Below are 13315 nucleotides of genomic sequence, written 5' to 3'. Positions count from 1 at the left end.
TTCTATGGCCGGCTGGGGAAGAAAAAAAGGGGGGGAGGCATCTCAAAAAGCCTCCCCTTCCCTTCCCCAGCTGGCCTGCCAAGGTGGGCTGGGGGGGGTAAGCAAAGTGAGAAGAAGGTTAAAGTTTAAACCCCTTCTCTCTAGAGTCACGCCGCAGCAGCAGCACGATCTTTCCATTGTATTCTATGGGGCCATAGAATGGGGCTTAAACTCCCCCCCCCAGCCCGCCTTGGTAGGCCTGCTGGGGAAGGGGGGGCTTTTGAAGATGCCTCCCCCCTTTTTTGCTTCCCCTTTTGACACACTTCCAGTGATGTCAGGGGACATGGCATATGCTAATGAGTTATAGGTATGCTAATGAGCTCCTGCACCTCTTTTACTACGAAATGACCTCTGCATACAAGACAGGGATAAGGACTACCTCATAGGGAAGAATCAGACATCTCTTGAGGGCCATTTTCCCCAGCTACAAGGTGATCATTTCACACATTTCTTTAATAATCACAGGAGAAACTGAACTGCCCCATAAAAATGAAGACTGAAGGGGAAATATGCATCCTCAAAACAGTGGACATGCACTAGGGAGCATTAACCAATCACAGCTCCTCAGCATGCCCCTCTCAAATGTTTTGGAGGTTCATGAGTGGCTAGAATTTTTTCTCCATCTCCCAAAATACTAGATCTCAGAGGCACCCAATGAAGTTTAGGGGCAATAGATTCAAGATGGACAGATTACTTCTTTACTCAATGAGTGATTAAATTGTGGAATTCATTGCCAGTGGACATAGTGAGGGCCATTAGCAGAAACGGCTGTAAAAAGGATTACACAGATCCATGTAGGATAGGTTTAACAGTGGCTACTAGCCATGTTGACTAAAGGGAACCTCCATAGATGGAGGCAGCAAACCTCTGGATGTTAGCGTTAGGAGGTAACATCAAGGAAAAGCCTTGGACTCTAAGCCACTTTTGTTGTTCCTGTAGGAAACTGGTTGGCCACTCTGGGAAACAGGATGGTGGGCCACTGGTCTAATCCAGGAGGGCTGTTCTTGCATTCTTATGATGCCCCATCAGACTAAATATATTTATTGTAGCAAATATATGAGCCGCCACATAAATTGTTAAAGGGCTCTAGGTGTGGGGTTTGGGCCAAGGAGACCAGGGTTCATATAGTAAGTGATCCAACTATATATGGAAATAGAGGGTGGGATGGGGATTCCTAACTGCATTTTTGAGAGAAGAGCTTGCATTGAGATTGCTGGAGGCATATGCCGGGCTCCAAGCTATGAATATGAGAGTGAAGGTAATTAGACAGGGTTTGGCTATTAGCCAGAGTAAAGCAACTCTGCAGATGGTTCCAACTTATTGATGAAAAAACGTTAAGGAAAAAAATGGAAACTCTGCAGGAGTTGGGCAAAGTTGCAGCAATCTCCTTTCTAGAGCAGAGGTGTCGAAATCATTTGTTACAAGGGCTGGATCTGACATAAATGTTACTTTGACAGGCCGGGCCATGTGGGCCATAAAATGTAATACCAGGTACCAGAGATATAAACTTTATGAAGGACACAGGCACATCCAATTAACAATATCATTTTTTACTGAGAATATAAACAAAAGTAATTGATTCCTAGGAGTGAAAGCAAGTGATTTACTGGGGAACCCACAAAAGCCCCAATAAATGTATTTAATCATATGCAAGACTAGGTTTTTCCCCAAAGGATACCATAAAAAGGGGTATATCTTACATTTCCATACAAATTAGTTACCAGTTTGGTGTAGTGGTTAAGTGTGTGGACTCTGGGAGAACCGGGTTTGATTCCCCACTCCTCCACTTGCACCTGGCTGGATGACCTTGGGCACGCCGTAGCTCTGATAAGAGCTCTTCTTGAAAAAAGAGCAATTTCTGTCAGAGCTCTCTCAGCCCCACCTACCTCACAGGGTGTCTGTTGTGGGGAGGGGAAGGGAAAAGAAGTTTGTAAGACGCGTCATCTTCCTTACAAGTAAATAAGGTAGTTTTTCAGCACACACACCCTACGCCCAGACTCAGCAGTCAAGCACAGCTATGATCCGTCTCTTGTCCTACCTCTCAGGAACCTAAGGAGGCACACTGGACTTCCCCCTCCACCACCCCATCTTCACCATCACCAACAAGCCTGTGAGGAGGTCCAGGCCGAGCGACCTGCCCTGAGTGAACCAGATGACAGGTTCCTGGCTCCGGAGGAGGGGAGTCTGAACCTGGCACTCCCAGATCCCCCCGGCCGCCAGTTCTCATCCCTCCTGCATTCCCCACAGAAGCGGCGGGCTAGGGGAAGGCCTGATAGAGAGGCTGTTTCCGAAACCTCCAAGGAGTGCTTTTTGTCCTCCTGTGACACCTTTTCCTACATGGGCTAAGAACAGGTGTGGGCGGAAAGAGATGTTGTTATCCCCCACGTTGCCTGACACTAACACTGCCACCCGGTTCCTTCATGGACTGAGAGCAGGTGTGGGGGAGAGGGAGGTTGCTGTCCCCCACCTTCCCGGAGACTCACTCTGCCTCCTGATTTCACAGCTGTTCAGACGTGCAATAGTGGCACTCCTTTTTCCCTCCACTCCTTCACTCACTTCTGAGGCTGGGACATCTTTCTCCTCAGAGTGGCATGCCAAGACAGCCCATAAGAACATAAGAGACGCCAATGTTGGATCAGGCCAAAGGCCCATCTAGTCCAACACTCTGTCACACAGTGGCCAAAAATACCAGGTGCCATCAGGAGGTCCACCAGTGGGGCCAGGACATTAGAAGCCCTCCCACTGTTGGCCCCCCCAAGCACCAAGAAGACAGAGCATCACTTGCCCCAGAGCCCCTATCTATACCTTGTGGCTAATAGCCACCGATGGACCAGTTGCCTCCCAATCTATGTGCTGGCCCTCCTCCTCCTCCTCTCTCCCCTGCCGGCCCCATCTCTTTGTCAACAAACCACTGCTCCGCACGCCTGCTCTTGCCAACCCCTCTCACGGTCACTGTTTGGTGCAGCAGTGGCAGTGCTGGCCACTTGGCTCTGCCCCTCTGAATAGTGGCCTTTCCAATCCTCACTGAGCTACGGTCGGAGGAGGGAGAAGGGGGGGGAAGTCTCCTCTTTCTCCACCTTCGCTGCCATTCCCCCCACACTATTTTACCTCAGCCTCATAGTCCTGCCCTCTAGAAATTTCCGTTCTATTTCTTGACAGCTTCAACCACACACACCTCACCGTGTGCACCTCTCCTCCCCTGGTCCCCCCTCGAGCAGCTTCCTGCCTTCACTCCCTTACACCATTTGCTAGCAGGCCAGATAAGAGCTTTGGACAGGCTGATTCCGGCCCCTGGGCTGTATGTTTGACACCCGTGCTCTAGAGCATGCAGGATTTATTCCTTATTTTCAGTTGGTCTCTGACCTCCACCTGCCCTGCCAGCCTATTTGCCATTTCTAACAATTCCCACCTACAGTTGAGCCTTTTTTCTAGCCAGGATGAATGCATTCCCATGAACAATTCTGAGGGGCCGCTATAGGAAGATCATATTCCAGGACAGATATCGTGAATGCAGATGGGGAGAGTTTGAAGCATTGGATCATATGATTCTATATTGCCCATGTTAGCAAAATGGTTGGATCCAGTTCTGAGGAATTTAGTGTCTGTTGACAGAACTAAGACTGTACCATTTTTATTAAAGGATGAGGATCAGAGGACTACTTTAGCCTTGGCAAAATTCTTCTTTGTGGTGATTACATGGAAATAAAAGATTATTTTTTTAATGATGGGGTTAAGTACTTTTAAAGGGATAATTCCAGATTTAGAAATAAAGTAAGATTTAAAATATATAGAAATATGTACTACTACTACCATTGCTAATACTGCTTATATAAATAATGGTTAAAGAACAAGACAAGATCATGGAGAATGATGAAACAAAGATTCTTTGGGACTTTCGATTACAAACAGAGAAGCACTTGGAGCATAACACCCCAATATCATAGTTGTAGCAAAAAATAGAAATAGAGTTTGGATCATTGACCTTGCAATCTCAGGAGACAGCAGAATAGAAAAGAAAGAATCGGAGAAGATCACGCAATACCAAGATCTGCAAATAGAGTTAGAGTGCCTCTGGAAGAAGAAGGTGACCATCGTGCGGGTTGTCGTTGGAGCCCTTGGAGCTGTGCCTAGAAGTCTCAAGAAACACCTGGACACTGTGGGCATTGAGCAAATGACACTAGCTCATCTCCAGAAGACAGTGTTGTTTGGAACAGCAAGAATCCTGTGGAAATACATCTGGAATTCCCAAGAACTTGGCTAGGTCTCGAATTGCAGAACACCATCTACCAGTCAAATATCTGATTGTGACAATAATAATAACAATAATAAAATAATTTAGTGTGGCCTGACTTGATACCTGAGGCCAAATGAGTCAACCATTAGCTACCATATCTAATTAGAACATTGGTCCATCTAGGCCCGGAACTGTCTGCGCTAATTGGCACTGGCTCTCCCAGGAAGGGGGGGGGGGAAACCCATGTTATTTGATATCATTGTAACTGGATGATAGTGAGGACTGAACTTGGGACCTTCTGCATTCAAAACACATGCTCTAGAGAAGTACTGCTTGTAAGTTGGGCATGCAAGTGATGCTGGTTAGTAGATCTCGTGTGCTGTCACATGAAGCATTTTGGATAATACATGATCCATTTTAGTATGCATTGGTACCACAGACAGAATCTGACTTCACTAGGGTTGCATGATTGCCACCCAGAGGACCTAACTGTTCTTTATCTCAGGTGTGGAAGCATGTTCTCAAGTTCATATTTCCCAGGCATGCAGGGGCCCAATTAAGATTGGGACCATATGCATGAAGAAGGAGGCTTAGACCTTCCTCCAGACCATTTTAACTCATATAGCTCATCAGTACATGTAATGGAGACAGGTGTTTCCAAATGGGGGCTCTCTGTAGACACAAAGGTGATGCCTCCTGGGCTCTTCTGAAGCACCTTCTTCTCCAAAGAGGTGGAGGAAAGCCATAGGGGATGCAATGGCACTCATGGGCACCCCATTAAGAGTGATTGCTTTATGCCCTCTTGCCAAGTGAAAATCTTAGTAACAATCCCAGTTCCTCCTAGTTCCATATCCAAATAATGTATAATGGACTTCGACTTCTATTCCTTAATGCTCTAGTACATTAATAACTAGGCAGCGTGGTATTGTGGTTAGGATGTAAGTCTGCGGCCTGAATTTGAGTTCAAACCACTGCTCAGCCACGAAACTCACTGTGTGACTTTGGGCCAGTCGCTGCCTCTCACCCTAACCTCCTTCACATGGTTGTTCTGGGGAAATGGAGGGAAGAGGGAATCATCAAGCGGCAGATTCTCCATTGTAATTTTGCATGCGCTCGTGCCAAAATAGAGTTCTCTGGTTTGCACAAAATAGCCCCAGTGTGGAACAGACCCCACCATGGGAACAAGCTGCTCTCTCTTCCTCAGAGGTTGCACATCAGGCAGAGAGTGAGACGTGTGGAAACTAGTTCTAATTGCATCGAATCTCAGAGGGGTTCAGTGCAACTTCAGGGAGATTGCTGGGAATACCGTTATGATCACAGACTTTTTGAAATACACTATTTTCTAAGGCTTGTTGATTATTTAGAAAACATATATGCTGCCTCTCCAGAGATCTACTGGAGGCAGTTCACCAAATAAACCAACAACAAAAGGATGAGAAATAAAATCATAAAATTATCAATAATAAAACAAGCCGTTAAAAATGGAAGCATATAAACTCCACGAATCAACGTCCAGGGGTCAACAGTGGAATTCGTAAAACCGCCCCTAGGCTAGTAGCCGATCAGTTTTAGTATGCTGGCGCTGTCTTGTTTAGATAATTATATGAAGATTATTTTTTATCGTGTTGATTTTCAGTTATTGTTGAACATTACTATGAATGTTCTTTGGAAGGCAACAATGTTTCTTAATGAGATTTTTTTCTCATCAGGTGGTCACAGCTGACTTATTGCAACCCCATAGGGTTTTCAGGGCAAGAGACATTCAGAAGTCGTTTGCCATTGTTTTCCTCCATGTAGCAAGCCTGGTATTCCTTGGTGGTCTCCCATCCAAATACTGACCAAGGCCAACTTTGCTAGCCTGGACTATCCAGGTCAGGGCTATAAGTTAAGCTACTGATAAAGGAGGCCAGTGCCTCCTTTAATAGGAATTTTTGTTGTTGCTATGTAACCTAAGGAGCTGCGGTGGCTCAAGTGGTTAAGACGCTGAACTGCAGGCTGTGGAAGGTCGGTAGTTCAGCAGTTCGAGACCCGGGTGCCGCATGACGGAGTGAGCTCCCATCTCTAGTTCCAGCTCCTGCCAACCTAGCAGTTCGAAAGCAAGAAATTGCAAGTAGATAAATAGGTACCACTTCAGTGGGAAGGTAACGGCATTCCGTGTGCTTTGGTGTTTAGTCATGCCGGCCACATGACCACGGAAACGTCTTCAGACAGCACTGGCTCTTCGGCTTTGAAATGGAGATGAGCACCGCAACCCTAGAGTCAGATTCGACTGGCTTTCGAGCAAGGGAACCTTTACCTTTACCTATGTAACCTAAGCATTTCCCCCTCCACTTCTTTAATTCATGGAGAGAGTGCAAAGGGAAAAAAACCCTTTGATTCTAGTTGGAAACAGGTTAAGCTGTTGAACACCTGTTACATTAGGTAACAGGATGCAAGCATTCAGCTCAGAGATTTTTCAGAACATTGTTTCCTGTATCAGGAAGCAGCGTTACAGAAACCCATGCTCTGTACTATTAACGTATCAGCACACAAATAGCACCCCTCCAACAACAATCTAGCAGACAAGTGACACATCAGAGCTAGAGCAAGCAGTATCCATTTTCGTTTTATCCTGCACAGGTCTCTGGGGAGGGGGGCGGGCGGAATCAGAGTGACTTATGGGCTTAAGATCATTTTCTCTGCTTGCTATCAAACCTTGCCAGTGTGGCCAGCTCACAGCACCAGTTCAAATTACTCACCCAGATGCTCAGCTGATTCGAATGTGTCAAAAATAGCAGCGCTGTTTGCTCTGATTGTCTTTTTAAAGCCCACGAGAAAGATTTTCTTTGTTCCAACTGCCCTGTCTCCTTCACATTTTCTTAAAACTAAAATGGATGACTGGAACCCTTAAGCGACGCAGAGCCCGTTTAATGTTTTCTCAGCAAACACTCACCTCTCTCTCAAGCAGCCAGCAAAGGATTCTTTGTCTTCATCTCTCTCCTCTCTCCTCTCCCTTTGCCTGCCTTCTGTTCAGCCTCCTCCCTGCAGCGTGCATGGTGCTAAGAGAAACCCGAAAGAGCACGGCTAACGGAGCCAGGCTGGTAGAGAAGGGGGAGATCGCAGGCCGCGGTTTTATCTCCTCAAAGGCTCTCCTTGTTTACTTCTCGTGTTGTATCCTCTGTGAGCCCTGCATGGTTTATATTCATATCACAGTGGTAATTTATGACGATATTTGTCAAGAACATTTTGTGCAAAAGGGAAGAGGTGGGGGGGAATAAGAGCAAGTAAAGCATATTCCAGCAGCTGGATGCGATACGTCTGTGCATGGGACCTTTCCTGAATACCTTTTTATATACGGCTCAATTTTAAGACGCTTGACTGTTAACTGGTGGCAAGTGTGGTCATTACAGACTCCTTTTCAATGTGTATCTTGCTTACAAATTAAACATTGATCGGTTGCCCAGGATGGAGCAGTTTAGACAGGCTGTCAGATCGGTTCAGTCGCACTATGGCATGGGGGGGGGACCCTTGTCAGTACCATCACATCCCTAACTCATCACTGCATATCTCCTGTTCTGTCTACTTCAGTCCTTGGCAATTCCATTACTGAGGCTGAAGCCTGCTTTAGGAGTCTGGGTACAGTTGCCCCCTTCTCATCAAAAAGCAAAACACTGGTTCCCAATCCTGAACCTGGGAAGGAGCCCAAAGCTAGGTCTCCAAGAGAACACATTGTTATTAGTCATATTAGGACAGTTCGAGCTTGATGGCAACTGTAAAACTCTGATATATGTTTATACAATAGGTTCTGTGGAAAATGGGCCTAGAGGCCACCATGCAACATTGGAATAGATGGCTCCAAATCACAGTTTCCTTCAGTTTCCTGCTAGCTCTCATTGATGAAGCAGCTATGTTCAAAATATTGGAATAGATGGCTCAAAATCATAAGGCACTGCCCTTTGGTTTCCTGCTAGCTCTCATTGATGGAGCAGCTGTGCTCGAAACATGCAAGCAAGCCAGCATCATTACTTAAGAGTCCAGTTGGGCTCTAGCAACACCCGCTATAGGGGTGGTGGTGGCTCTAGTCATTTGAGCTCTCCAAGGTTCTGGAGATCCTGCCCCCTTCATCCTCTTTGGGACCTGTGCCTACAAGTTGCTTTTCACTACTGGAAGACTCTGGCTTTGCTCAGCACCCCAACGGTCACAGCCTAGTTGAATGCGCTATAACTGAGCGCATAATTGATGCCTCTGCACATTGTTACCATTGTTGCTAACTTACATAAAAACAGGGCATATCTTAAGTCACATTGTGCTTGTAAAATCAAAACATATGGCTTCCATTTGTCCAAGGTTTCAGATGAGGACATGTGACATTGAAAGCCCTCATACAAGGTGGTTTCTGGTTTCCCAGATGTAGTACATCCCCCTCTTTATGTGAAGTCAGCATGTGGTTTGAACTATGGCACATTCAGTTGATAGAAAACTACAATTAATCATTGGCGCACTTGTTCATTTGTGTGAGCAAATACTTCAACAGAAAACCAACTGGAATGTCTTGCAGAAATGCTGGTAAGTAGCCTAAGTGTGCGGAGCTAAATTTTGCCAATGGTGCACTCTGCCCTGAACTTGAGTAACCTGAGTGTTCTGCTTACTAAGAGTATTACATATATACACACACACACACCAATCAATTTCTTCTGGCCTTCAGGAAATCTTGTCCACTGGATCCTTTACACAGTTTTTGTTTATCTACATGATCTTAAACCTTGGAGATAATGGTTTAAATTGGTAGCACAAACTGGAAGCCCTTGAAGGATGCTTCCATCTCTACAGTGAGAAACAGAGAGAGAGACTAATGGATCTGTAGCAAAAAAAATTAATAGCTACACCCCTGAAGCCCTATATATTGGGTTGGATCGTACCCCTAATCCTACCACCTCTCCATGGAGCAAAGTTTGAATCCTTCTTCCAGCCTAAGGAGTCATCGTCCAACTTAAGTAGCTCTTCCTTCCACAGAATTGGAAGTCTCCTCAGACTGGACGAAGGCTCCTTGGAGGAAGATCCATGTCAATGTATCTGTTCAAGCTAATTCAGTGGATTGAGTAGGTGAGACTTCTGCCTTCATGGGAAAATCACAACTGTAGACATATGCTAAATGTCCATATTTGCTAAATAGAGTAGTTCACACATGCTTCACTAAACACTGGATGATCTGTAGCTAGATGCACAAATTGGCTCAATGGCAAAAAGTACTGTATTCAAAATGATGTAGGAAAATATCAAAGTTCTGTATATGGAGTTGGATTCCCGTTCGTGCATTCACACACGCCAACCAACATTTAGCGCTGAAGTCACCAGGTAATGAATATGCATGTATGTACCCTGTGTATACTTACTGTTTTATGGGGAGATTACTTGGGTCACAGGAATTCTAAAATCAAACTTGCCTTCTTCAGGGTGACAAACGGGACACTTCATTACAATTTCACCAGCCTGGATAACTTTATGGATCTTCTCTGGGAAAACAAGCTAAATCCAGGTAAAGTTACACCTGTATGTTACTGCAGTCTGCCAATGCTAAGGGCAGTTTTCACCTGAAGGCAGTTGAAGTTTGGTGTAGCAATTTAATTGAAAACTGCCGGAAATGAACAAGTCAGTGTTACGTTTAAGCTAAACCTTTGGGAATTGCTCTCATACCTCACGTACAAGGAGAAGTTGCAGATCTCTGCAGCTTTTGCAATAATGCACTGAAATGTATGTTCCCAACTCAGCCAAGAGGCTGTCTTCTGGTGTAGATGAACAGGCTGGCACCAGACATTGAGAATCTGGGATTCCCATGTTTCCCAAGATCATAGACTTTCCTCTATATAATGCTTATTAGTCTTCCTGGCATCAGTGAGCCCAAAAACTATTGCTAATTTATGACTGATCAGATTGTTTTTGTTTTGTTTTTGAACACTGAACTAAGGATTTGAATTGATGGGAAGTCCTTCAGGATACTTCACTGACTTTGAAGATAAACATCAAGTGATACGGTGGAAGAGCTTAATCGCACAGTTGGCCAAAAGATATGTAGGTAAGCGTTTTAAAATGGTTTCTCAGTTCAGTGTCACCATGAAAAGATGTTCCAGTGTAAAATGGATAATTTATACAGTCGAAGCCTTTTCTAGTTAACCTCCAGTTTGGGTACTTTTTGGCTTTATAGATCAGCAAACAGTACCTGGTATCAGTTGGATGGCTGGGAGAAAGTTACACTGGAATTCAAAGGACCTAGGCACCATTGAAGTCTAGATTAGACTGCTGGGATGCACTTTATCTGGGCCTGCCCTTGAAAAGTGTTTGGGAATCTTAATTCGTACAGGATGCTGGCTGGAGTGGGTTGTAGGGACCATGTCACTTCAGTCTTCCTTGGCCCCTCTGCACTGGTTCCCAGTCTTTTCTGGGCACAATTCAAGGTGCTGGGCTTGACCTTCAAAGCCCTAGATGGCTTGGGACCAGCATACCTGGAGGCCTGCCTACTGCCACGTGAACCTACCTGAACACTACGGTCATGTTCTGAGACCCTGCTTTGGGTTCCCCCCGCCTTCAGAAATTAGGCAGGCGGCAACCCATGAGAGGACCTTCTTTGCCATGGCACCAAAACTCTGGAACTCTCTCCCCAGGGAGACTGGTATGCCTCCTTCTGTTTCCGTCTTCTGTCACCCAACGAAGGCTTTTTGGTTTCATTTGATCTTCCCTCAACGGTCCCTCCTTTCTGCCCAATGTTTGAATTGTTGTTTTATATTTTTATGTGTGTATTTTAACTTTGGTGGTAATTTTTTTAAACAATGTGTTTTTGTTTGGTTTGAATGGTTTTTTAAGATGTGTTTTTATTATGCATGTTTTTAATCTGCTTGCCGTCTTGGACCAGGTATAAAATTTGTAAATAGAGTAATAAAGTTGTGGCCACATTAACCTTGGGATAAAAACACTGTAGGGGATCCCAGCCTTGCTGTATCTGTGGCCATTATTGGAAGTTTGAAAAAGGATAGTAGGCATCACCTCAGAATGGCCTCAGGGACAGGGCCAATCACATCATGGCTGACAGGAAGTGTGGCCAACCACTATATTCTGGAATGTTCCAAGCCAAGTGTTGTCCTATGACGGAGACAACTACTTACGAATTTGAACTCCTTGGCTATGCAGAGGTGGTTCCTCCTGGGTTCTTAAGTTCCTTCCACTGAAAGAAAGGGGAGTAAAGTAAAGTAGGGACTGGTTCTTTGCTTTTATGAAGAGATGCCATTTGGTTTCAGTTTCCAGAGAAAGGCACAGGGAGAGATTGCCAACCCCAGAGATATATCTGGATCTGTTGGCCCACCTGAGGGTATGGAGGTGTTATGCTGTGTCCAGGAGAAGCAGATAGAAAGCAGCCCATGGATTTGTTTGTTTTTCTCCACCATTAAAGACCATTTAGGTTTTATCTCCAATACTCAAAAAAACCAAGGCCATGCCTGGAAACACATCAGTAGGTTGCTTTTTGGGGCACAAATTGATCAAGCTATCTGTGAATATGCATTTTACCTGCCTCATTTATAAATATACCCTTAGAGGCAGAGGTTGTTGCACTTTTGAAGAGGAGATTCGTCTGGTACAATAGTCCTTCAGTTTAAAATTTGCGTTTCTATCTTGGTGGAAGAGTGCTCTTCCAATGCTACTGAGCCATCATAAATGGCCCTTTGATTTCCAGAGCGGTATGGGTTGGAACACGTTGCCAAGTGGAATTTTGAGACCTGGAATGAGCCCGACCACCATGACTTTGACAACGTGTCAGTGACAGCCAATGGTAGGTTGCTTTTGAGTCCTTCCTGTGTTTTATTATTTGAATGGAGTGGAAAGAAGTACACTCATAGGACAGGACTGATGAGAACAAGCTTGATAAATGTCCCATTTAAGAATTTGTAAAAGACTACTTGCATTTCCCATGCCCCATAGATAATGGCCTTTGCCATACAAGCTCTTAAAAGATAAATCAACAAATGTCAAATACCAAACTGGGTACAAGGGTTAGGAGAGTCTCTTAACTGTAACTGCATAAACTAAAGAAAATGAAATAAACGTTTTATAACATTTGTAATCATGTGTATTTACATTGGTTTATACATCTTGCCTAACCCATGTTTAAAGGCCCCAGTCTTTTGACCTACTACGAAACTGGGGATAGGGATTTGGGCTTATCACGTAGGCTAAGAACAGGAGAAACTAAATGTATCCCAAACCCCTAAGGATCCAGGATCCCTCCAATCTTCCAAAATCCTTATAATTTGTACAGCAAAAAAATCAATTCTGTTGTAATTAGACCAGATCAATGATGCTGAAACTCACTCGTCTCTGACTTCCAAGGCCTAAACTGGATGAGATCTGTGACTGGATTGTCCCAGAGTTTTTAAAATGGAAATTTCAGTTGGGGGGGGGGGCGTAGTGGTGGATGGAATTTGAATCTGACCGCAGAATGAAGGGAGGAGGGGATTTAACCTTTCTGTGTATTTCCAGGTCCAGCAATTGAAGTGGACCAATAGAAACTCTTGCTGGCCCTGAAGGATCAGAAAGGACCAGGGCTATTTTTGGGCAGGAACGCACAGGAACGGAGTTCCAGCTGGCTCCCAAGTTGGCCACACCCAGCAGGAACTCATTAGCATAAAAGGCCACACCCAACAGCAGAAACTCATTAGGATTGGCTACATTAGGGGGTGTGGCCTAACATGCAAAGAAGTTCCTGCTACAAAAAAAGCTCTGGGTTTTGACAACAAACAAGGTAAACAGAATAACAAGCAAAAGGTGGGTGTCGCTGGATAACCACACTTCTGGTAACATGGGGGTGTGGCCTCATGTGCTAATGAGCCGTGCTGTCAGGGGTGTGGCCCAATATGCTAATGAGTTCCTGTTGTTGGGTGTGGCCTATTATGCTAATGAGTTCCTGCTGGGCTTTTTCTACAAAAAGAGCCCTGGAAAGGACACACATCCTATTGGTCTATGTCACCTCCCCCACTTCCTGGGCTGATAATAGCCCCAGAGATGGGTCGGTTTAGG

At 45.0% G+C, this 13315-nt stretch overlaps 1 protein-coding gene across 1 annotated transcript in view; it reads left to right on the top strand.

Annotated features, from left to right (window-relative positions):
- LOC107115655 (alpha-L-iduronidase-like) overlaps positions 1 to 12071 on the top strand; it is a gene marked incomplete at its 3' end in the record, with an annotated part of 53026 nt that extends 40955 nt beyond the window's left edge. Inside the window, exons 3-5 of the mRNA XM_015417409.1 lie at positions 9706 to 9788; positions 10218 to 10325; positions 11976 to 12071. Coding sequence (XP_015272895.1) covers positions 9706 to 9788; positions 10218 to 10325; positions 11976 to 12071 — 287 coding nt within the window. The remainder of the gene's footprint in view (positions 1 to 9705; positions 9789 to 10217; positions 10326 to 11975) is intronic.
- Positions 12072 to 13315: the final 1244 nt, after the last annotated feature.

Source organism: Gekko japonicus, unplaced genomic scaffold, assembly GCF_001447785.1.
Source record: "Gekko japonicus isolate JY-2015 unplaced genomic scaffold, Gekko_japonicus_V1.1 scaffold2598, whole genome shotgun sequence".
Classification (NCBI taxonomy): Eukaryota; Metazoa; Chordata; class Lepidosauria; order Squamata; family Gekkonidae; genus Gekko; species Gekko japonicus.
The sequence above is the reverse complement of the archived record's forward strand: the minus strand, read 5'-3'. Positions and strand labels throughout refer to the sequence as shown.